This window comes from Engystomops pustulosus, chromosome 10 (genome assembly GCF_040894005.1).
Source record: "Engystomops pustulosus chromosome 10, aEngPut4.maternal, whole genome shotgun sequence".
Taxonomy (NCBI): domain Eukaryota; kingdom Metazoa; phylum Chordata; class Amphibia; order Anura; family Leptodactylidae; genus Engystomops; species Engystomops pustulosus.
The window spans coordinates 66,037,330-66,064,615 of record NC_092420.1 but is presented as its reverse complement, the minus strand read 5'-3'; the positions used below and the strand labels follow the sequence as shown (position 1 = coordinate 66,064,615).

General features: G+C 39.2%; 1 protein-coding gene across 2 annotated transcripts in view; it reads left to right on the top strand.

The window, feature by feature from the left end:
- The window catches only part of TGFBR3 (transforming growth factor beta receptor 3), a 146,467-nt gene that overhangs the window by 19,533 nt on the left and 99,648 nt on the right, over positions 1-27,286 (top strand). For both annotated transcript variants that reach the window (XM_072127750.1, XM_072127749.1), the window contains exon 3: positions 26,326-26,510. In XM_072127750.1, the coding sequence (XP_071983851.1) occupies positions 26,326-26,510 (185 nt within the window). The remainder of the gene's footprint in view (positions 1-26,325; positions 26,511-27,286) is intronic.

Here is a 27,286-nt window from a genome sequence, read left to right as displayed (position 1 = left end):
CCAACATGCCTTTATTATTCATGTTCCTTATTCCGTTTCTGAGAAATGTACATTTTAATATGTATGCTAATTAGGCAGTTGGTGCACCCTGGGGTGTCCTTAGCACCCAAAATACTGCTATTCCGGCCTGCACCATACCCTCTCCATCACATAAGCCACAAGTTTAACTTGTGAGAAGCACGGGGAGATACTTATAGGAGAAGAAAGTGGTTAAGAGTGGGAAAACAGTGCTCTCTGTGACCAGGGGGCACCAACTGTCTCATTAGCATACAGATTAAACAGAGAATATCTCAGAAATGGCATCATGGATTTTTTAAATGGATTTAAAGTAATTTTGGAAACCATGGAAATCACAGTGCATTTCTCTACTACATGCCACCAGAAGATTACACTACTTAGAGGAGGTTATGGACTCTTGATATCCCGAATGACGACTCCTCTCTGTCATATAAACATGTCATATAGATCATGTCAAAATGGGGCACATACCGCTGTTTGAGGACCAGATACTACTGAAAAGCTAATCCACTAGTTCTTTTGATTGGCTGGTTATATTGCCTTCGAACTTGTTGGTGGGGCAATTATTGTCTCAAAATCACAATTGTACAAACTGAGTCATTTTGTAGCTCACCGTGGGCCATGAAGTGTTATCCGGAGTTTGGGTGTCTTTTTGAGTATTATTTTCTTGTTTATATTAAAAGGTTAATTAAGTGGTAACCAGAGTCAACAATGAAATCCCGCAATGCCAAGAGCACAGTGCCAGGATAAGAAATTAAATTGAGCTGTAAATCGCTTCAGTGTAAAGCAGAACAGCTGAAGTATTGTGTTTTTGAGTGAATTGTCAGGAGGTCTGCACAGGGACTTGGAGAAGAGCCAGTCAGAAGTTTGTTTTCCTACATCTATCTGTGCCTATGGCCATATTGTGCAAACCTCCTTCCATAACTTCGGGCACCACTATTTGATCTTTTGGATAACACAGCATCTCTTCTTGTTTTTGTGAGCTAGAATATGTCATCCTAAAATTTATTTCTTTTGCTTTGACTTTTTATAAACTTTGTAAGATTTACCATAATGGAACACGGTATCTCCAATTATGATCACCAAAAATTCATAATAGCCGACAGGACCATTTATTTTTTTGTAAAAGATTGAAAATCCTTCTATAATACAGTACTGACTATAACTGTGTGACCACAATACTCTGTTCTTATGGCAAAATAAATAAGTCTTGACCATTGTAAACTTATTTGACTTCACTGAGTTTGGCAGAACCTTGAATAAAAGTTTGGTTCTGGTACCCAAACACCTGTTGCTAACACTGTTGATTGGTGCTGGCATCGATTTGAGTGTTAACCCTTTCCATTTATGTGTCAACGATCCATTAGTGACAACATTTTCTACAGAATTTTCAGGAAAATGGCGGCACACACCCGGTGCCGGCATTGAGATGCCTAACACCCGCAACCAATGTCAGCACCATCTTGGGCTGAGCTCACATACCACACCCAAACTTCTGCCTGAATTCCATGTTTATAGACCAAAACCATCATCCCTAGTTAACTTTCCATATAGACATAGTGGAGTGACTTCAGGAAGTTGTGGTTTTTAACTGCTCAATAGGTTCAGGTTTATGGTCACCTTGATCTGCGAAACTGATTGGTGTCACTTACTGGAGGATAGTTCAAAGTCAATATAGATGTTCAATACTATTTATATTCATGTCATCCCTCAATGTTGGGGTAACATGGATCTGAAAAGTTGTTTTTTCCTTCTTTCACCTGACAGAGGATGGCGGCCATAGTCTTTGTCCCTCCTGTTATATTGACTAATACAGAAAACATCTTTGACGGAGAAGTTATCCCTGGAACCTTGAGTTATAGCCATCAACACATTGATTTTTCCTTTGACCCAAATCAACCAAGAATATATGAGCTATAAATCTTTATGCACTGCTTAATGTTTTGCCACAATTTCATCTGATTGCCAAATGTCTGGATGTAATCTGTGTACCAATCAATGTCTGTCTGGTCAAACTTGACACGGATCCAGTTGTTTGACTATGGAGTTCTGGGACTGAGTAGACATCCATAAAAAGAAAAACATTGACAGTGGGTTTTCCACCTGCCAAATCCTAAGATTGCAAAATCCCTCCGTACTTAGGCAGTGCTTGTTCTAAAGCTTTAGTTTGCGCTAATCATTTCTGGTTTTCTGTTGCGCCGTAGTGAAGGAAGAGCAGAATCTGTCCTATTATGAACATCTTTGGTTCCCAACAGAACCCATTCACTGAAAATGGAGTCTATCTGTTGCCCCCATATTATCTGTCACATCAAAATAAAAATACAGCTTTTTTGTCCTTTTTTGAGTGAGACTCTGAATGCAGATGTGAACATGGCCCTAGGTGGATCTATACCAAATTATTAACTTATAGGCAATATTTCTGAACCCCCAATATCTTGGCGTTTACTTGCCATAGGATCATAGCAGTACTATGACACTGCTTCCTATACCCAGCCCGTGCAGAACATGAAATCCTAACTGTGTGGCTTTACTATAGGTTTTACATGTAGGACGGTGTTTATTTACATATCTGTGCTAAAGGAAGTACTTATGTGCGAGAGGCCAGGGAACAAAGAAGGACATTTAGCAAATGAATTTTGTCTATGACAACAAATATAGTCGTCTGCTATGACTTATTACTACCATACAGTATCGGACTTACACAGTGAGAGTTGAGAACAATGGACATGTTCATGTTTTTCTATTTATATAGTAAACACGGTAACAATAATATAAATATTTGACTGTCGAAGCTTAGCTCCACTAGACTTTGCTTTTACTATGTTACTATTGTGTGTACATCATTTTTGACATACCACACGTTTGCCTTGCATCTGTCTGGAGCGAGCCTGGAACTTGGAAGCGTTGTCCGAGCGCTGCTTTGCGTAGGTGATTCAGAAGAAAGGAATTATAATGAAGCAGTTTGGAGCGTTTGGACTTCTCCTTGTTAAATATTTATGTGTATTGGAAGAACAGAGTAGAATGAGTAAGAAATGAATATGTTTTTGTTTTTCTGGTAGAACGTGACCATTTTGGGGTCTTGGGAGAAGATTGATATAATTTACTATTTCCATGTGCTTTGGGTTTTTGAATGAAACATCGGCAACCTGATCCAGTTTTATTACAATAATAAGAAAAAACAAGTTGAAAAAGTTGTCTCTGTTGAGAAACTCTGATTTTGCATTTTAAAATGCCCTATTATGATGTGCTGGCCAATTAGTCTCCTATTTATGATGGCGGACAAATAGTAAGATCATCTTACTGAATAAACCAACACATCTATATGTTACCTAGTCTGGATGCTGATCTATAATAAGATATGTGTAAATGTTCTTAAGGGACATCTTCTACCGGGATGAAGTAAACCAAGCACACTGACATACTGGTGTGTGCCCCCTCTGGCAGGATCTGCTCTTCTTTTATCTTCTTATTCTCTGGCTTTTACAAAAAAAGGCTTTTAAAATGATGTAAACGAGCGTAAGGAGCTACAGGCTTCATCCGTGTTTATGGAGCCTGGGGCCCCTAAGGCTCATTTGCATAATTTTTAAAGGCTTTTTTTTTTAAAAAACCAGAGAATAAGAAGATACAAGAAGAGCAGATCCTACCAGAAGGGGCACACACCAGTATGTCAGTGTGCTTGGTGGAGCTACAGGCTCCATCGGTGTTAATGAAGCCTGGAGCCCCTAAAGCTCATTTGCCTCATTTTTTTAGTCTTTTTTTTCTTAAAACCCAGGGCATAAGAAGATAAAAGAAGAACATATCCTGCCAGAGGGGGCACACAGTAGCATGTAAATGTGCTTGGTTTACAATCCTTCATCCCGGTGGTAGATGTCCTTTAATGTTTTGCATTGGTTAGGGGAAATTCTACTATAGTCTTTATCATATAATTCAGTTTGGAGTTAGGCAAAAATATTGGAATTTTTAATAAATGTAAAGCTATCCTAAGCTTTTAGGCTATCCTGAGGCTTTTATGCCTGAGATCAGTTCTTGAATTTCAGATATCCTCCGACTGAAGCTTTACAGGATTTTACACCGTGCAGGAGTACTTCCCCCCTTCCCATTGCATGATATTACAGCAGACAGAAGGAGGAGGAAGTACTGAGATGAAGACAGTGTAACAGCCTGTAAAGCTTTAGCACATAAGGGCTCTGGTAGATTAGCATAATTGTAAAAGTTGTTTTTAGACAGAAAGATGCCATGGATAACAAATATAAGAAGATTTCCACAGTCACAGTGCCTGAGCTATGAGTAAGTGTCCCTAGTTTATCATGATGGATTTTGGTGGTGGACTTTCTTTAAACCTTGGATAACTGTCGGCTAAAGACTTATTCGTCTATTCCTCCCAACCCCAGCCCCACACATGTTTACTTTGCTCAACATCTGCCTGACAGCTCATACACCAGGTTATCTCCCCTGAAAACAAAGGATTGCCCAATGACGTTTTCCCTGATGCTTAAAGTGTAACTAAACCTATGGAGCAATTTCTTTTTATTTAAGAAATGAATAATGCAGGTAATAATTATATATATATATTAAATGATACTTTATTATGGAAAAAGCTTCCCTGTCCCACTATTTTTCTACTTTCTTCTCCTTTTGTGAGCAGTATAGAGACTTGAGAAGGCCTTTAGATTTACTGAAGACAGGTAAGGACAGGAGGCTATTGAATAACTCTTTTCATATTTGGAGAATATTTCCTTTGATTATTTTTCTTTGAAGGAGATAAGGATATTCAGTGACTGTCTGTAAAGAGTTAAAGGGATTGTCCTGGATAGGGGCTAGTTTGCTGATTGGTGGGGGTCTCAGTGATCGGACCCCCACCGATCACGAGAATGGGGGTCTGTTGTACCATAGGGCTTAAACCTGGCATACCTTTATTATTGATAATCACTGGCTGGTTCCTTTTATTTTTATGTAACTTAGGCTACAGGGCTCCTGGGGGTGTTACCAGAGCCCCTCCGGGATCCAGCTTCCTGCCCACCATAGTCCTTATAACCCTCCAGCAGCTCTGGGCCCCGGTATGCAGGGTGTTGGCGCCTGCACTGCACCTGGGGGCGTTTAAACAACAGCTAGCCCCCGCCCCGAAACAACGATTGTGTGCATGAGACCAAAATGTGATTTAATGTTATTTCCAAAAAAACTTTTTAATCATGCCTGTAAAACCGCTGTGCCTAGTGTCAGTACATTTTACTCGGCAATCTGCTGACCTCTATACAGCGTTCTCTCCCGGGTCATTATTTGTAGATAAAGATGTTGTGTTAGATCCTCAGGATGTTTCTCCATGTGGCATTGTCAGAACTTATCCGGTGACTAATTTCAAAATTCCTTCCTTAGTTGACGCCTATAGAAATCTGTCTGAAAGGCTTTTTCTTCTTTCAGTGAAAGTTCATACATGACAGCCTTGTGATTGCAACACTTTCGTGGTGTCTGATGGTGGCACACTTCCATCTCTTATTTCAGAAAGAATCAGTCCTCCCGAATCTGGCTAGAACTTTTCAACCCTTGGGGTGAGCATTGTATGTCTGAGAATCTTGTTGCTTACAACAACAGACAGTACAAGGCAAACTTACAAATACGAAGCCAACTGGCGGTGATGGTTGTTTTTTTTTTTTTGGTTTTTTTTCTTACATGGGTAAAACAGGTTGTGAAAACTTGTCCCAGAGCTGAAGAAAGTTGGCGTTGAGACTGAATGTAATTAACTGTCTGCATATTAAAAGCATAAAAAACTGGCATCGAAAGAGAATAGATCACGCTGTGTACTTTGCTGTCACACAAGACATGAACCAATCTTCTCTATAGTAAAAAAAAAAGTATATAAAAAGACATGGTGAGTAATACAGATGTGTCATACTAAACATCTGCTCGCTCCACACCAGCAGTTGTGTCTCTGTGTTCGTAGAAACAATGTTTCTAGGCAGTTCTTTTTGACCCCTTAACGCCGCAGCCCTTTTTCGTTTTTGTGTTTTTATTTTTTTACTCCCCACCTTCAAAAATCTATAACTTTTTTATTTTTCCATGTACAGAGCTGTGTGATGGCTTATTTGCTGCGTAACAAATTACACTTCAAAATGGTGGTATTTAATATTCCATGCCGTGTACTGGGAAGCGGTGTTCTTGTGGGCTTGGATTTTACAGATTTCACTTTATGCCCCAAATGACATGTCGACTTCATTCTTTGGGTCAGTACGACTACGGGGATACCACATTTGTATAGGTTTTATAATGTTTTCATACATTTAAAAAAATTAAAACCTCCTGTACAAAAAATTTTGGGGGGATTTTGCCGTCTCCTGGTGCTAACAACTTTTTTATACTGGCACCGATCGCGGGTGTTGCCGGTAAGTCTTTGCTGCAATATGCAGCAAAGACTTACTGGCTATGGAGAGGGCTCAGCCCGTGAGCCCTATCCATGACGTAGTATTATGTCACATGTTAAAGGGGTTGTCCACTTTCAGTAAATATTTGAAATGGTTATGTAAGGAAAAGTTATGCTTTCTGCAGCAATTCCTTAAGTTTTTCTAGATCTCTGCTTGCTATTTTGCTATAAAAGCTTCCAGTGGAAAGACATCTGTCCATGTGATGTGATGGACACTCATGAGCAGTTATTATCACACAGCTCCTATTACTCTCTGTGATAATAACGACTGGGGCACCTGCATGTCCATCACATGGGCAGATTTCTATCCACTGGAAGTAAAAACAGAAGCTTTTATAGCAGGACAGCAAACAAAGATCTAGAAAACTGTGAGGAATTGATACAGAAATTATATTTGAAATCTATATAACTTTTCCTTACACAAACCATATCAATTATTTGTTGAAACTGGACAACCCCTTTAAAACTAATGGATACTCATGGAGATAGCAGGTCGTCTTACCTATTTTAGGTGATTCTTACCTACACATGACAATATTGTATATTGGCAGGAAAAATCTTGCCAACTTTCACTTACTACAGTCTGAAATACTGTCCTGAACTTATTACTGATGGAGACACTGCCAATGTGCCAATGCCGTGGTCATACACGTACAAGAACGTCCACCCATTCAGTAGATCCATTCTATGATCCACAGATCAACACAAGACCTTGTTCCGTTTTATAATGTTTCTGTAGTTATTATATTTCACAATTGATATATTTCAATTTTTTTTTACTTACCGTATTTTTCGGACTATAAGATGCACAAAAAATCCTTTGATTTTCTCAGAAATCAAAGGTGCGCCTTATAATCCAGTGCGCCTTATATAGGAACCGTACTTACAGACAACAGCTGCCTTGAACTGTGCACAGGTCTGCCACCTGCTGGTCCTTCATCATAACAATCAGGTGCGCCTTATAATCCGGTGCACCTTATATATGAACCTAGGCGTTTTAGCAGACATTTATTGATGGTGCCCCTTATGATCCGGTGCGCCTTATAGTCCGAAAAATACAATTTATTGTATTATTATACGTATCTATTTTGTTAAAAGATTGCTAAATGTAGGTATGAGCGATATACAATTTACTACACTGTTATAAACGAGATTTTGAACAATGAGTCTTATCTTGTTTTATAGGAAAACCTCTTTTTATGTTGTACTTGTTTTACAGGCCTCCTCCTTCTGAAATATAAAGAATTATAGATTTTATGAGTACAGTCCTTAGTTTTATGTCCATTTTTGGTATTGTCTTTTTATGATGTGTTAATTGTATTTGAAGTCTTGGCTTTAGCTGTACAAAGTAGGAATAATGTAGACAAAAAGTCCTTTATCTGACCCAATTTTACAGCTGCATGTTTTACCATGACTGCATTACGTCACTCCCAATTGTCTATTGAGCCCCGGCACTTTGTGTGTCATTGGATTTGACCCTTGTCTTCCATGCTTCAGTTATAGTGATTATAGGATTTTTTTTTTCTTTTGCATTTATAGTAATTTTTTGTCTTCCCTTTATATGTAAGCGGAGGAAGAAAAATTGAAACCTAAGGGCAATTTTTCATCATCACACAAAGAAATAGTCTGTTGTTCTGAGATGACTTTGTGAAATGATCTTCTGTCCTTTACATATTGTAGTTAAAAAGGAAATGATTGTCATCTTGGAATATACAATCTTCTCTTTATTGGCTCTGCTGTGTTTTGTCAGGAAACTCAGATCTTCCATTGCATTTTGTAGACATGACATTACATATTATGAAGGCTTCACCTGCTCAAGTGACTTACCCAAATAATTCATTAATATGTAGATAAAATTTTTGTATATGAAGTCAGTCCAGGCAACCCCCGACTTACAGACGACCCCTAGTTACAGACGGACCCAGTGGCGTAACTTGAAGCTGATGGGCAAAGTCTGGCCAGGCCCCCGACTGTAATGTATGGTTTATAGTAATAGTCTTCTCATATGGTAAATTGACACCTTATGGGCCCCCTAAACCTCTTGGGCCCAGTTGCGACGGCACCCTCTGCGCCCCCTCAAGTTATGCCCTGGACGGACCTCTCTGCCCACTGTGACCTCTGGTGAAGTCTCTGGATGCTGTACTTTGTCCCAGGCTGTAATGATCAGCTGTAAGGTGTCTGTAATGAAGCTTTATTAATAATCTTTGTTTCCATGACAGCCCCAAATTTTGAATATTCAATTGTCACTGGGACATAAAATTTTTTGCCTGGAGCTACAATTATAAAATACAATTTACATACAAATTTAACAAATTCAACTTAAAAACAAACCTAAAGAATCCATGTTGTACTAATATAAAAAGTACATGTCACTATCAGACATACGCTTTCAGTTGTTAATCTACGAATATGGATATAGGAACATGGGAAGGACCTAAAAAGTCCTATTTCCAAAAATGTATGGATCTTAAAGGACATCTACCACCCGGATGAAGGATTGTAAACCAAACACACTGACATACTGGTGTGGATTGCAGGATTGCCTCATCTTTAAACTTTCTATGCCCTTGTTTTTAAAAAAAGGCTCTAAAAAATTACTCAAATTAGCCTGAGGGGCTCTGGGGTTCATAGCTGTTAATTGAGCCCAGCTTGCTCTCTGTGACCGCCATACTTTTTGAGCAGCTGCCTCAACCACCACTTTACTAGTTCTACCAATACCAAGGTTTATGTATTATTGAATATAGTTGTTTCCTCAATAAGTCGGAGGTGACCAGCAGTTTGTTTAAGTTTCATTGTTTTTGAGTTTGGGAATTTATTTCCGATGTGCATTTGCATATGGATAATACCAATTGTCACAACTGTGCTCTGAACACCATGTTACACACTTGGTGTACATTTCTTCTTTCTTGTGAGCTTATAGTACTAATGTACACAATGTCATATCCACTTTCTGTCATTATAGCTGCCCCTCTGTTTGTATTTGCTCTTGAAACTTGAGGCTGTATGGCAGACCCCAGAGAAAAGCAAATAGCTGACAATGTGTTACATATTGTATTCATTAAAAGCTAGTTAGGCCTCATTTCTAACTGATGACAGAATCCTACAGTCACTTTATGGTATCAGATGTCTGAGTGAGAATGTGCTTTTAATTATAGGTCTGTCATATACTCATATACTCTACCGGCATATCATTGTTGGCTAAAGAGGTGGCAAGGATAGAGTATTAGGCAAGGGTTAAAGAGCAGATTACACTAGACATAGCTTTAAGTGCTTCAAACTCATGGATGTTGGTTGGTTTTTGTAAAGTTATTGGATAACGATGCAGTGTCTTTTTCTCTTGACCAACATATTTGTCGTATTTGTCCGAAAGACCATTGTGTAGATGTTCTTTGAGGCTCAACTATCCTCGTTATTTTGTCATGTAATCATAACCATACACATTAGATGGGGTTGCCATAATTTACTTTTAATAGCCTGTACTATGTATAGGCCATCAATAGTTTACCATGATGGCCAACCCCAGTCCCTACACCGGTAAACTGTTTGTAGCCCTGCAATCACAGGGACATGGAACAGAAAACAAGAGGATAGGCCATCAATAGTAAATATTCTCCAACCCCCTCAATGTCAGCCAAGCGTTAAGTTTGTTTCAGGGCCCACTGATGGTTGGTTAGAGTAAAGAAGGATCAGGCTGGAGAGGTAAGTCACTGCCAGTAGTATCACTCAGCTAAGTGTTTATGTGCATGGGTAATTCGGGATGATAAGTTGTATGGCAGGTCCTTCATCTGCCTGATGTATATGGCAAGCTTTGCACCCTACCGTGTAATGGGGCCATGTGCTAGCCCTTATTTTGAGGCTAACACAAGGACCAATTACATTCTCTAAGCTAGAGGCCTTGGCTGGGCCGTTATTTTCTATTGACATTGGCAATGTGATCGGCCGATATGAAACAGGCCACAAACAAGGGATCGCGGTCCCCTGTTTGCGCCTTTAGCATGCACATGTAGCCATATCTGTTTCCGAGGCCATTAAAAAAAAATGTACAAAAATCGTGTACCAAGTTGTGCCTGACAGAATAATGGAAACCCAATGGATCCCATTATAGTCAATGCAGTATCAGAACACCAAAACACCAAAACAGAAATCTCAGTAGAGATGTCAACTTAACTTTACTTCCTCACTCTAATCTTTCGCTGCTGCTTTCTTCCTGTTCATTTTGTCAAGATGGAAAGAAACTTGTAAAGTGCTTAAATTATAGTAAATTATCAATTGCTGGAGAAGACCAAAACGTGACCATATTTTCATATGTTTCTTAGTGGCAACAATTTTCCTGATTCATAAAACGAAAGTAATGTCTTTCCCAGCAGCAGCTGTGCCCTCACAGGTGGGCGAAATGTCCATCTGCTGACTTGAAGTTATGTTATTAAATTTGACATTTATTGCCTTCTGTTAATGACATACCTGCGGCACATGTTACCCTCTTGGCACTGGATAAAAAAATCTCTGCTCGATTTGCATGGGGCTTCAAACAGTCTTGCTGCTTTTTTGTCTGCTGGAGTCTAAGTTACATTTATAGTTTCCTATGGAATTTGGGATTTATTTTTCTCTCAGTGCTCCTAGTCTGTCTGAAAAGCCTCTTCTATCCGACCCATCATTCCTGGTTACTGACCCTCTTCAGACAAGCCGTCTTGGACTGTCTTTTGTGTCGAGTGATTCCTTTGTGCGACAAAACATTTTTTATAATATACCGTAATAATTCATTCAATGAGCAGCAGATCACTTTGTATTAGGTAAAAGACAAAGAAAAGAGATTTCCTCCAACTTGAATATTCCTTTTTAGGTCTGAAAATACACAATTGAAGAATTATTTTGGAGCTTGTAGACGCAAGACCAAAATATGTTCTTCTTCAGCCAAGTTTATGCAATAAATGGGGAAAAAAGATATACATTGTCTAAACTTGTTTATCACTTGGCCAAACAAAAGACCTTTCCAAAAGGCAGAAAGACCCATGTTCATTTTGGGATAGTCTATGGAACATTGTGTATCCTTACATGAGCCTGGCCTCTTCAGTAAGAAGCTTCTCATTAAGGGCTTTAGGCTTTTACAAAGTTGTTTCAGGTGTTGGCATTGGCATTGAAAAGGGCATTGCCATGAGGTTGAAATGAGTAGAACATAGGTGGTCTAATCCAAGTTCCCATGTAACCAAACCTCTCCAACTTTTGGAATTACTTTCTAACATATTAGTTTATTTACTGTTGGCATCCATAGGAGGATTTATGGCTCTTAAGGTTGGCTTCTTGTATTGTCCAGCTGACTTCTAATATTCACAGTATTCTTTCCATGCCTGGAGATGAGATGTTTGGATTTTGCATTCATCCAAGGCAATGATTTAAATAATTACTTAACAAAGTTTAAATTATGGTAACTAGTAATAAAAGTAATAATAATAATCTTTATTTATGTATAACCCATCAAATTCCATAGCGCATATTATATATAAAGCTTTGTAATAAATCTTATAAGAGAAAGATACAATTTGCCACTTATTAGGCAAGTTTCATTTTTGCTTTCACCAATAAATGATAAATTCACTATTAAAGGGACCCTGTCACCAGGAGACCCATTTCTTGCACCCCCAGTCCCCACAGGGGATAGTACATACACCGCCAAAGGGTTTTTGTATAAAAAATAAGTTTTACAGAGAAAAAAAGATATATTTTTCCTTTCAGTGCCATAGGCTCTGTGACCCCTGGAAGTGGCTATAGAAGAGCAGTTTCCCCCTCACCCTTGGGAAACCGCACCTCCATGTGTCCTTTTCAAATATATGAAAACTCCCATCACCCGAATTACCGACGGCCCCTGCTCCTCTATAGCCACTCCCAGGGGACAAGTGCCTAGTCACAGAGATACATGGCATTGAAAGGTTCTATATATTTTTTCTGTAAAACCTATTTTTTTATACAAAAACTCTTTGCTAGTCTATGTACCATGCACTGTGGGGACTGGGGGTGCTAAAAAGGGTCTTCTGGTTCCCTTTAAATCTGTGTTTGGGCCAAGATGACATGTCAACAAATATCAGTATAAAATTTTAGTTCCCTGAGAAGTTTATGGAGAGGGGAGAGGAAGGCAGAAAAGTAGACCGATGAATAGGGTCTCGAAGAGCCTAATACACATGCATATGCAGGCTGGAAGTCATACTATGGCTAGAAATTTTCTTATTCCTAATTTATACAATCATGACAACAGATTTTGAATAGTCACTCGAAAGTATAGTTCTGCATTATTGGTTCAGGTATGTGGTATACAGCCACATTATAACAATTACGGTAGTACATATTTTGAGGATATTTTAGTACTGTACGCATTGAGAATTGAGATGGCAACCAGTTTTGTTGTATGAAACAATATGACGATGCTTATAGAAGGAATCCCATGTGTCCTTTTCGTAGAAAGATATATAATCTGCATTTCTTTTGAATATCCAGGGTCAGCATGTGGTGAACATATGCATATAACTTACCACGTCAGGATCATGTACATGGAGCTGAGTAAGGTATTTCTTTCGGAATAGAAATTTTAGACAAATGTGTAAAAAGACGGGCAGGAATTGGACCTGCTTAGAGTTTTGAGGTTCAAACAGATGGCGCTTACACAGGGCTATTGACACAATGGCCATCTTTCTGAGCCCAATGAAATACATAGGGGACATGTGCTGGTTGTAGAAACCAAGGCTAGAGCACGTCAATCAAACGTTTATGTGCAGGATACCTAACTCCCGCAGTTAGATGAAAGTTAACCTTTCTGCAGAGTAGTGTCCCTTTTCCATGGGCGTGGCCAGCAAGAAACGGTTCCCCCCGAACCCCCAGGAAATTCTGCTCTGCAGAGAGAAAGCTAAACTTTCATCCAACTTTTTTTTTTAATCGGAAAAACCCAGTTTTATTATAAAAACACTTTGACAATGTGCACACTATTCTCTATGGAGACATGGGGGAGCCTCTTGGTGACAGGCTCCCTTTAAAGCTGCCTGTGCTTTTCATTGTCCACGAACCATGGCACTTGTGTCATCGGCATGTGAAGTCAGCTCTTGTAGATATTACTGCCCGAGCTGTAAACAAGGGCAGGAACAGCGACTAGTCTGAGTTTTACAACTGTACACTCGGCCCGTGTAAACCACATAGGGACGTTTGCTTGAATCAACAGCTAGCACATGGCCATGGTTAAGGGGGCCTAAAAATATAATGTTGATGAACTACCCTGATCAGTTTTGGCCCCAGAACCCCCTTCATTTTCTGCATAACTTGATTGGGTGTGAGTTGTATTACCAGGCACATATATAATGTAAAGTACGGCTGTGTTTGACTAATCAGCGAGCAGGAATTTGTTGTGAATAAGGATTTTTTATTATTTTTTGTCTGCTAATTATTTTGCTGATTTATGTCATGCCGTTGATATACTTTATAGGGTTATATTTTTGCAGATAATTCTATTTACCATATGGAAATCTATACATACAGTAAATGGTATAAAATACAATAGTTAACAGTTCTGTTATTTATGTAGCTCTAGTTTATTAAATTAGCAGGAACAAACCTCTTATAGGGTAAGCCTCAAAAACAACTTTTTATCCATCGATCTCTTTGGTAACTTATCATCACGTAGATTCCAACAGTCAAAAACACATGAGTGATAAATGAATCTCTGACACCACCATAAACAAAAGTCTCTGTGGTCTTATCAGGTTAGCTAATAAAAGGCAGAAGGTGGACATTTAGCAGATTTATGGTGGAAATAATGACACCTTAGATAATGGTAATGAAACTGATTTATGAATGAGGGATGATATCTTAGAAAGCATTCACAGGGCAGCACTAGGCCAAATTGTCTGATAATACCTTGTCATCATATCCAAGAGTGAGATATTCCTTATAACTTGCGCACACATATATTGGAATTATATACTGTATACTATTTTTTATTACATTTATTATAACATAGGGCGTGCGACGGACTTTCAATTTTAAATACAGCCCTCAGTCTGACTGAGCGCCGGAAGTCCCCCAAACTTGTGTCGCATGGAGGCCTCTTAAATACCTGTGTAAGCAGTTTCCACTAAAAAGAATGTGCAAAGTCCGACAGAAAACTGGTGCAAAGCCCTTAGTTAATGTTCCCCATTATGTTTGTGTTTTTTGAGTTAGTTTTTTTGCATTTCGGCTGCATATATTCTTATTGAAAATGTTTAATCAAATAATGAAAACAATAAATGCAGCATATTTTGGGTATAATATGTTATATCAACATGGACTAGGCTGAAATGTGGGATTTCCATATAGATAATAAGCTAAAACACATGGAAGTCCTGTTAGGCACCATAAATAAAGTGCCATAATATGAAAAATGCCTAAATATGAAACCCAACCCTAAACAACAATTTTCATATTAGATTCGCTTCTGGACACTCTGAAATTAAGGAGAAGGTAGGGGTGTGATGGAGTTACTAGAACAGGTAGGAGCTGTAGAGAAGACAGTGTCCCCTAAACAGTATTACAGTAAGGTACAACTGCCTTTGCGATGGATGTGCACTGCTTAAGTGTTGGATTTATAAGTTTAGATGAGCGGACTTGAAGTCCACGTACAGGGTTTGGGTTTGGCCATGTGACCTGGACAAAATGCTGGATTGGCAGCTGAATAGCCAATACGGCAAATAGACGCCCCATGCAATTAGCCATGGATATGATTGGCCGGTGGGGGGGACATATGGCATTATTTTCAGGTCGCACGGATGAACCCAAAGATGGACATTAGTCCGCTCATCTCTATTTGCCAGTAGAGTACTCACTGTAATATCCTCCATGCTACTGTTGTGTGTAAGAAAGAGAAATGATCCTCTTTCCTCTATGTGCAGTGTATGGGAGACCGAATAGCATCTAGTCTCTGGTCACCACGTTGAAACAACTGCAGAATTGCAGTTCTGAGAATTGCAGATAAATTACACAGTGGGGAAAACTACACAGTGTAAGTCCTATACAGACCGGACATAGTGCTACACGTGAAATAATAGGTACAAGGTTTTTTCTTCAGCCAAAAGCAATGTTATTTACCATACAATTATGTTTGACATTTGTGGTCATAAAAATTGTGAAGAAATGCCTTTGTTAAATAGTTACTGTAACTAAAGAACTTGGTGATTAGTATATAAAATCCAGCTGGTAATCATTATGTTTAATATACAAAATTGTTTCAGTGCCCGCTGAATAGGTACTTGGAACATTTGGGTATTCTCCAAGAATTAAAAGTATATTTAAAGAAAAAAAGTTAAAGATTTATCACTTGGGGAAATGTGTATAAGCTGCACAGTGCAGAATGTAAGATTTTAGACAACCCCCACTCCTCAGCCATTCCAGTTTCTCTGCTGCGGAATCCTTTGTTTATTACATTTGAGAGGCCTCTTCTGTTACTGCGAGCTGGAAAAACAGAGGTTTTGATTAATGGGAGCCGCCTGCGAGCAGAGGAGATGACAGAGTGTGAGCGCTGATGTCACTTTACTCAAACAATCGTGGATGGTGTCACTGATGACCACACGGTTACATACGGATTATTGTTTATTTTCAGTAATAATGAAATCATAAGGTACTTCATGTGTCTCCATCTGATCTTTCTAATGTCTTATGGTCTTACGGATAAAGAGATTCAATCCTGATTGGCTACCGTGATAAAGGGAAACAATTACATATATTGCTCACTATAATCATACTCAATGGTATTTTACTAGAATAGTTCCAAGTGTTTAAACATGTCATTACCTACAAAGGCAACAGAAGTTGTTGAAACTTAGGTGAGGGGTCCATCTACAGTGAAACCGCTTTGAAACAGAACCAAAAAATTACATTGAAAAGTTGTTTTCTCAAAGAAGATGGGCAGAATTCTTAAAATGGAGTAGAATTAGAAATCTTTTACATGAAATCGGGTAAGAACCAGGCAGTGGCCTACTATGAAAAGTGGACCTTCTGATTGAGACCCACCAACCATTTAATGTCTATGGGTTGGCCCGATTCTCCCCCGATGGCAAGAAGTATTAGTTATTTCACCATGCCTGTTCCCCGCAATCTTACTGAAGTCAATCCCTTTTCCCATTCAAAATACATGCAAGAACAATAAGTCTGCATGTGTATAGGGGGTGGTAAGAAAGAATTTCTGTCAACTAAATAAGCACCTGACTATAAGCATTGTACCATCTGCCTTCTGAAGTGCATGGCCACCTATGGTCCAATGGTGTACTTCTTCTTTCTTTACTTATATAGCGCCTACAGATTATGCAGCGCTGCACAAATCATGCCCAATTGGTTCCTGTCCCCATGGGGCTCACAATGTAATCAACCTACCAGTATGTTTTGGAGTGTGGGAGGAAACCGGAGGACCCGGTGGAAACCCACGCAAACAGGGAGAGAACATACAAACTCTTTGCAGATGTTGACCTGGGTGGGATTTGAACCCAGGACTCCAGCGTATTGGGTGGAATCCACTGTTTACTTGTCTGATATGTAGTGTTGTGTTTAATGGGGCACATGTATCATAAGCCCATCTTTGTCCATCTGCTTTTTGGGACATTTCTTGGCTTTTCTGCTGGTCTACTGTATCTTAGCGTTTTTTCCTTATTGATACTTATGGTGTCTGGTCTTTAGTGAATTTGCGACTCTTTAAAACAAAAGTCAGCAAAAAGTCGCAATGAGTTCAAAGGCTAATTTCTTTGCCTTGTCAAAGGCAGCTGTAGATTTGTGCTAAAATTTGTGACTTTTTTGGGACTTTTTAAAAAAGTCGCAACTTTCACATCTGCATTCTGGTGATAATTCAGGGAATACTGCAGAAAACTAAACAGTGGCAAACTTTGTAAGAAGACTACTTTAGGCGCAAAAAATGCAAATGAGAACAAAGCACCATTAAAAGTCTTAAAAATGAAATAAAAAGGCAGACCAAAATTTTGAAACATGTGCCCCAATGTGTTCTAAACTTTGTAAAATCATTCTGGCAGGGAGGTTTGCAATGCTATACCATAATAAAATTGGTGTTTGTTTTGGCAACATAGATGGGGGCACTTAAAAATATGGTGCAGCATCCATTGATAAAACTTCTCTATTTTGGGTTATTAACTATTATTCATCAGCAGCAAAAATTCTTAAAAAGTTGCAGAGTAAGCAAAGAAAAATTATTAAAAACCCATTACCTTCATGTGTAATTCAATTCCCCCTCCATATAAAGAAAACAATAGCTTGTTAGTTTGGCATGGCCGCTAGTGCTTGAAACTGGAGCTTTCTTTAGGGGCCGATCATACACATTATGCTGTAACTAGATGCTTTGCATGGATTTTCTTACTAAGATTGCCTCTGGTGGTGACACTTGTAATAATATAGACATTCAGGTTATGTTTTTAGATCCATGTGTGGAATTTGTGGTGCCGATTGGTTTAATCAGACCTCATTATTGGGTGACACATATGTCCAAGACACCATCTACTTTAGTGAAGTGTCTGTCAAGTATTCTTTAACATAAATGACATCTGCACTTACACATATTGTCACTTTCTTGGTGTTGTATCTATGGTCACGTTCCTTGGCTGAGTGCTGCGGTGTCTTTTAGAAAATTAGCAAAGGTTTACAAATTAGAAGGCTCCGATGTACTGTTATGGTATGTATATGAGCAAATGGATTCTTATTAAAAGTAGTCTGCCATGGTTCAGCGGTATAGTGATTCGTTTTGATACCTTCTTTTGTTAATTCTTAAAGCCATTCTAGTCTCTACCATTTCTGAGCAAAAAGTGACATTATTTAAAGATCTCTACTGTCAGATGGGCAGGGCTAGGTTGTCAGCTCTGACCCAGGACCCATCTGACGGTTGAGAGCCAATAAAGCTCATTGGGTGGTAAGACTATCCTGAAACATTGCTAATTAAGCTCTCTACTATCAGATAGGTGGTCCTGGATTAGAGCATACAGCCTGTCCTGCTGAAGTGGTAATAGAGAGACAAAATTATTGACTGATTGCTCAGTCAGACAAAAATTTTCAACTGCACCAGAATCAGAAGAACAATGACTGTTTAAGTATACAGAGAGATTAGGTTGGTAAAAGGTATCATCAGGAAGTGAAAAAGAAATCGTTTCGCGCAAGTCCTAGAGCTTCCTCTTGCAAGATGAAACCCTAGGACTAGTGCGAAATGATTCGTCCCTGGAATGCTCAAAATGCAATAATTTTCTCATCCCTGTAACGCATGACAATTTTTAAAGTGTAATGAATAAAAAGAAGATAAAGTGGTGAGTGCCAACCTTTCTTTTTCACTTCCTGATGACGATTCAATCACTATGTACTATTTACTTGTATGGGTTTGAGCACCACTACAGATATATGTGTCACATTCTCTGGAAACGGCTCTAAAGATCTGGATTTACTTTATCTTGAGTAAAGGGCTAGCAGCAGTGCCCGTTCATCATATATCTTTATCTTTATGTTACTCTTTGGATTAGGCTATATGTAGACAAAAAAGTTGATTCTTGGCCATGTGTAATCCGTTTTTTTCACAGGCTATTTCAGAAGGTGAATTGGGTCAGTGAAAATAGGTCTGAGTACCCACTTTATTTGGGAAAAATAGAACATGTTCTTTTTTTTCACATAGGCACTCAAAAAGACACGTAAGTTTTTAATCTTACCCTAAATCCCAACATTACTATAATGTCCACTGTTTTGCATGAGGGTTATGAAGTAGTTCTTCCTATTTTCTACATGTTCTGTCTGTTGGAGACATCATAGCAGCTAGTTTTCACCCACCTTTTCAGTACACCAAGGATAACAAGAATGAGCCTTCAGCGGAGTAAAATGATGAATGTTGCCAAATAATGGATAAAAGCAGAGATACTTCTCATGTACACATAATAGTTAATCCAAAAAGTTATTTGAAACGTTGGGTCTAATTGGCATCGCCAATTGCCTTTATAAGAAAGGAAAGTTGTGAAGGGAAGACGAAAGAAAAATCATGCAATTTGAGATGATCGAAAGCTCTGCTTCACTACAGGGTTTGGCACAAGCTATGGAAATATCATATGGGAACAACATGAATATCAGCTATAGCATTCCGTAAATAAGCAATAAACTGTGGGTTTTGGAGGTTTTGTTGAATTTGGATTTATTTGTAGATCTCTATTGTTGATTGCCTTCACCACACCCTCGTTTCCGCGTGGACTATTTCATGTTGTGCATAACAAATTTTTGCTAGATAAATGAAAATAATACTTCCAGAAAAATTTTGTTTGGTTCCACTCTGTTTCCTTCAGGACATTTCATAATAAAACACTTGATGGACCAAAGTCAAACATCTTGTCACCTCACACATTTGTTATTATAACTGATGGACTCGGGCTCTGTTCTCCATATGGTACAAACCGCTTATCCCTTCCCTTAAGTGAACAAAGCTATTCCCTGTGATATCAGTGCTGATTAAAATGCTTGCCTCAGTTAGATTAGTCATCCAGTAACTATACATTTACTCAATATTGACTTGGCGTTTTGTCAACAGACAAAAAAAAAGCCTACATATTTGGAACAGAACATGTACATTTTAGATGAATCATCCAGAAATAGGGACGGATTCTGTTGCAAATACAATTTCTGTTTGCACTATGGAATAAATAGCTTTATAAAGATTTAAAGAAAACCTTCCACCACGTTAAGGTAGATCCGGTGGACGGTTCCTCTAACGTAGAGTAGTATAGTCCATTTTAGGCCTAATTCATTCGTGGCCCAGAACTTTTATACATTTTAATTCCCCCAATATGCAAACTTTCTAAAGAGGCTACTGGGGCTTGCAGTAACCGAAGCAGAGGCTACACGGTGCGGCTACTCCATACCCCAGTAGCCTCTTGCGTTCTGCCTTACAATGCATCTTCAGTTCTGGGCCACAAACAAATTAGACCTAAAAAAGGCTATACTACTCTACATTAGAGGAACCTGCCACCGGATCTACCTTAATAGGTAGATCCGTGGTGGTAAGTTTCCTTTAAAGGACAATTTCCGATACTGATGACCTATCTTTAGTTATCGAAAGCAGGCCGACATCCAGTGTCCATATGTCCAGAGTTAAGCGCCATTGTCTAGGAACTGCACCACATCTCCAGGGCCATATATATATGGCCCTATATACAATATAGATGCATAGTAGATGCAACTATGGGATGCTTTTGGCGCCAACCATTGTATTCCAAACAACTGATAAGATACTAGTGAATCAGAAATTGACTAGAAGCCATAAAAACACCTCTAAAGGGAAGCTTTATCTTGTAAAGGGGTTTTCTGGTTTAGCAATTCCAGTTCAGGGTTACTTGTTCAGGATTCACAGTTATTAAAAAGTACCCCTGGGGGGCCCAATTTGTTTGTAGCGTACACAGCTCTTATGTAATACTCCATTTTCCTCTTTAGGAAACCTTTTTAATCTAAACATAGCGGGCATAATCCAAATATAAAGATGAGGTTAAAATCTGAACCTTCTGACATGAATGCTTCCGTAAGACAATGGGGCACCTTTACTTACCCGGTCCTGTCGTGATCCAGTGCCGCATTCTCCGTCTAGGATTCAAGTCTTCCGGCGATTCACTAAGGTAGTGCGCCCGGTAGTGTCCACCAGGTGTCGCTGGCGCCGATGCACCACAATCCGATCACGTGCGCCAAAAACCCGGGTCAATTCGGTAAATTTTTTGTGAAACACGACGACAACTAGCGATTCGGGCCCTTAGTAAATGACCCCCATTATATCAGGGGAGTAAGAACACTTTTTAAAGGAAATCTACCACCAGGAACAAGGATTGTAAACCAAGAACACTGATGTCCCCCCTCCTTCCTCTGGCAGGATCTGCTTTTCTTTTAGCTTCTTATTCCCTGGTTTCTACAAAAAAAGACTTTTAATACTATGCAAATGAGCTTCAGCGGTTTGGACTCTATAGGTGTTAATGGAGCCTGGAGCCCCTCTAGCTCATTTGCATAATTTGTAAAGCCTTGTTTTCTTAAAAACAAAGTCATAAAAAGCTAAAAGAAGATCAGATCTTGCCAGAAGGGGCACACACCAGCATGTAAGTTTGATGGGTTTATATTTCTTCATGTCCTTTAAGAAGACTTTGCCATTAATGGATGCCTCTGCAGGCGTATGGAGACTTATAGCCATTGATGTTCCACTTGGGGATTCTGAGAAATATTCAAATAGGTTTACCAGGATAGCATGAGGAAAAACTTGCCTCTTAGCTACCTTGTAAGGCAGTGCCCTTTAACACCAAGTATGACTTTGACAGAAAGCCTAGTGACATGATGTGGGGTAATAGCCAAACCACTATATCTATTCCGTAAGGAACAGACTACCAACTGTAGACAGCAATGTTTTGCTGTCCTTGTATCTTGTCAGAAAAGGGAACTGCTTTAGCTAAATGAGAGGCTGGAGACTAGATCAAGGAAGTACAAAAAAGGACATTATAGTTAGGCTCCCAGTGTCTTACACTGGATGCACAAATATTAAAATATTGCAGCAGAAAAGCAATTAATAGCCATTTACCATGGGGGGGGGGGCATTAACATCGAATCACTTTTACCATAAATTGGGTCAAATTGTAGCAGAAATCTAGGCCGGCTTATGGTGTGTTAAGTTAATTACTAAAATAATAGCAGTCAAAGAGGCACCAGAATTTTTCTGATTTCTGCCCAACTTCATACGTTTGTCAGAATTATTTTTAATAACTTATTGTGTAAGACTCACATAAAACTCTTTTGCTTCCATCAACTTTTGTAAGAAAAAACTGGTAAATGGGCAAAGCAATTTGACCTATTGGATCTGATATCTGTTTAGACAATTCCTAGAAGAAAAGGCAGTGACCCATGTTTTGGTAAAGGAGGTCAGCTCCTCAGCCTTTGATGTTTGGGCACCGTTGCGTGAACAGGTCCAGTGGATGCAATTGAGTGATGTAATCTGCCCAGTGAAATCAGCTAGGCCATCTTGTGCTTTGTTTTATCAGGGCACTTACTCAAATATTGGCGCTGGCGCTCCGTTTTTTCAGATCTGGTGAAAGGTTTTGTTAGAAAACAGGAGACAGTCTTGTTTTTAAACAAAATGTTTTGCATTGAGCACTTTGGAGTCACAAAAATAAAACAACCGGCATACCGAGAACGGAGAGTTGTAGTTTACTTTGGGTCTGATACAGGTACACTATCAATATGACTGATCACTGCTTAATGTGAAATAGACTTTATAAATAGGCTTTTTGTTTGCTCTTTGATAAACTTGCACTTGCAGTTATTGGCCGTGTCATGAGGTTTAGATAAGTTCTAATATTGTCACTGCACATAAATAGTGGCTATCCTACAAATAATATATACTGTGTAGTGGGCATCTGTAGACCATCAATCCCAGTTCTTTGGGAACACAAGACTGAAAAGTGTTTTGTTGGTTATTTAGGGCTTCTACGGCAGAAAACGGGCGAAGAAGCGATGAAAATAATCACAAATGCTAGCGATCCACTAGTACTTGCGATTATTTCTCCCTTTATGCCAGCTCCATGCCAAGGGGGCCTGGAGGGGCGTTAAGGGGGAACGAGGCTGGCCGGCACGGGGTGTTTTTGCCCTGTGCCTCCGCACCATCTGCAGCAAGCAAACTTTTAATAGTGCAGGTTTGCATGCTGCTTAATATTTCTACGGCCGGTAGGACGTGGCTTATAAATAAATAAATGCTGCACAGCCCCCCAGCAGATACATCAAGCAGGAGCCTCTTGATGTATCGGGCCACACTGGAAGGGCTACCACATTATCAATACTCCATATCTTTTAACCGGTTTAACTTTGTATTAACTGTACGTCATGGAGTGCCTATAGTTAAGGAAATACATTTCTGCCACATTAAGGGCTCATTCACACATCCTTTATGGGGGCAGTGATCTGCTCTCATGATTTGCAGCCAGATCACAGCCCCTGGCTTATAGACTTCCTGGTCACACGGTATGTCACTGCATCGGCCACCCATCATCTTCCTATGGAGGGATGAGGGGTGAAGAACGCCCCCCCCCCTCCTCCTGGCCATGTGCTTGCCCTGGAACCGGTCCAGGAAAGTACACGATAGTCTGAATGAGCCGTAACTCACAACTAGACTAGCTGCAATGGACAAAATTGGCGATATCTATGATCGCAGCCATTTAATCCCTTAGATTACTAAAGGTACTGTACTAAGTACTAAATGGTCTATCAGGCATTCTAAAACTCCATTCGCGCACCCCTGTGGAGCCAACGGCTGCCATATTGGAACATCGTTAGATAACTTCAGTTTATATATCGTGTCTTAGTTTGTATTAGGCCACTTACCTCCATATCTGTTAAACTTATTAAAACGTTGTTTACATAGAATCTCATTTTTGGAATGCATGATCATGTGTTTTTCCCATTTTCGAGGGGGAACATCTTGTTTTTAGATTAGAATGTTACTAAGAACTGATTGACTACAGATAAACATTTATGTCTATGGCAGCCTAAAAAACATTCCATTCAATTTTTCTTTTGAGTCTGCATTCAAAATATAGAATAAAGTTTTGGGATGATTTTTTGTATTTCCAGACAAGTAAAATAACCTACTTGTCAATAAGAATCTAAACAGTTTGGGAAACTTTGTAACGTTTTTTTTACATACATTTCCTGTAATTTTCCGAGAATCAGTCTGTATGGCCTTGTGATTTATCCATCAAGAAGCAGCGGTAGAAGAGAACTTGAGTATCCCCTATACATTTTCGCTTACACACACATCAGTCTTGTCCACATCTTTTCCTGTAATTTAGAGGCAGTTTAGAGTTGCTGATGGATCTCAGCAAGAGACCAATTCCTTTTTCAAAACCAAAGAATATACAGTATTTCCCCAGATTACTGTTCATACTGTGCAATCAAGCAAATACTTTTTTGACCCTATATAAAAAAAACTATAGTATGAAACAGCTGTTGTTTTAAATTCAGTACATTTACTATATACTTAAGTCAGTCTTCTGTTGAATTAATAAAATATTAAAAATATGTTGTTTGGTCACATGAACCAAAGATTTGGAGACTTTTCCCAGTTATAAAGAAAGGGATTTGAGGGCCACTTACATGCCGATGAAAATAGAAAAGATTACAGGTGGTCCCCTACTTAAGGACACTCGACATACAGATGACCCCTAGCTAAATACGGACTCCTCTGTCCACTGTGACCTCTGGTGAAGCTCTCTGGATGTTACTATAGCACCAGACTGCAATGATCAGCTATAAGGTGTCTGTAATGAAGATTTAGTGATAATCCTTGGTCCCATTACAGCAAAAATGTTTTAAACTCCAATTGTCACTGGGGCAAGAAAAATTTTTTGGTCTGGATCTACAATGATAAAATATACAGTTTCGACTTGCATACAAATTCAACCTAAGAACAAACCTATGGCACCTATCTTGTATGTAACCCGGGGAATGTCTGCATTTCAAAATTTGCAGCACTGTTACTTGGCTCATACACAAGGCCATAAAGACCACAGCTGTGTATGAGCCCATTGAAATACATGGGAACAAATGCTAACCTTTGAAACAACAGATAACACATAACCCTAGACAACGGTGTGTAAATGCAGCTTTATATAGAGGTGTCCAAGCATAACTTGAAATCTGGTTAACAGGATATTGCAGTTTTAAATAAATTGCTAAAAAAGGGTCCAGTATGGAACATGTTACTCTCCTCTCTCTTTTTTTCTTTTCTTTTACATTTTTGGATCCTAGTGGTACTAGACTACATGGTATCTTTCAACACATGAGATGCTCTCAGATTATCACTTCACCTGAAAATAAATTTTCCAAATATTTCCTGCTTGTCGCTAGACATCAAGAATGGGGGTCTCTTCTTCTGGATTAATGTGTTGGAGCTAAGGTCAACTGGGCCATTCATTATTACCCATCGGGACAGACTGACCTGACTTATGGTAGGGTCCAGCTTTGCATATTAAACCCTACTCACAATTACATTGGTAACCACTCAGTGGCTTAACTAGGAGAGACAGGGCCCCATAGCACGTTTCTAAATGGGGCTCCCTTTCCTGCTTAAAAATATACATATTAGACTCTTATATACACACTTATATACCTATATACATAAACATAGAGTTCTACACTCATAGACATACATTTATACACTCTTATGCACACACATATAGACCATATACACATCACATATACACACATACAGTGACATATACAGACGTCAGCATAGCATAGGCTATTTGTATCCTGTCACCAGCTAAAAATGACATTCCTGGTGATAAGTTCCCTTTTAAGGAGTGAAGAAACATAGCACACACCTGTTGAAATCTTTTTGCTTTTCTTTTAATTCAAGTGATTTATATACATATCCACCATTGAATAAGTATATTTGGATATAAAGAAAACAGACCACATTAAACTTTGTTGCGACGTTTCGGTCATCCCGACCTTTGTCAAGCTGGATCTGTATTAAGAGAGGATCATGTAAGCAGCTTGGTGGAGTAAAGAGCGTAGAGTAGAGTAGAGGTGACAGGTTCCCTTTAAGAACACATGATCCATAACAAATGGGTATGCACAGTGTAGTATAGGTTAAAACTAAATTTATTAATTGTAACAGCACATGCAGATTCTTAATTCTTGCTCTTAGCAGTAAATAATAGCTATTGTAGAGTATGCAATTAACCAGGAGAGGTACTGGATTGAAATAGTTTCCTATAAATGGGTTTTCCAACAGTCAATTTTATTTGTCAAATTCCATTACAAAAACGTTCCTTTTAAATCACTCTTATTGTATTATAATAAACCCATTGTACTTAATGTTTCCTCTTTGTGTGTCATAGGTCCAATCCCTAAAGCTCCATGTCTGCTGTCACCTGTTACCGAAAATCACCCTGTCCAAGCTTTTCTGGAAAGCTACAATGTTTTATCTGGCTGTGCAAGTAAAGGAACAATAAGTCAACCCCAAGAGGTTCATATCATAAATCTGAAAATTGCGGAGGACGACCCCTATCAAAGTGAATATGAGGTATGTCTGATTTACAGTACAGTACAGTAATCTGCCTGCCAGTGTTTCCTGGAAGCACAATATTATGCGCTTGTCTATTGTTATAATGTGCCATTACTATCACTGCCGCTGATCCTGTTTCTGATGGAACATCCTGCAGGGTTTACAGGGCAATTCTTTACATAGCACAATGCAGATTAAGCAAGGCCGTAGGCCATATTATTACATGTATTACAGTAGATACTTATATGATTCTAGAAACTCAGAAACATTCAACATAAAAAATGCACAAAAAATTATATTCCAGTACTTCCTTCCTTTCCTGCTCATTTTCCCCAATGATATTTTTTCTTGCAGTACAATTAGAACTATATGTAAAAAATCTACCTAAATATACAAAGTGCCCCAGGACTCTTCCAGTAACCTCCCCCCCAACCTCCTGGGCGGCAGCAAGACAACTGGCTAGAGCTGTCATCTCCCTTGTGTTTGTTCTTGGACAGTGGTCAGGAACCTTTTTGGCTGAGAGAGCCATGAACGCCACATATTTTAAAATGTTATTCCGTAAGAGCCCTACAATATGCACCTGCCTCCCAGTAGATAGGTAGCCCCAGCACATGTCCCCCAGTGGATAGGTAGCCACAGCACATGCCCCCTAGTAGATAACAAGCCACAGCAAAAAAAAAAAAAATGAGTACTCACCTACCAGCACTCCCTGCAGCCAGCTCCTCATTGCTCCCACTCGCTTTGACTTGGGATAAGACGATTGCGGCGATGGCACCTGGGTCGCACAAAGGACT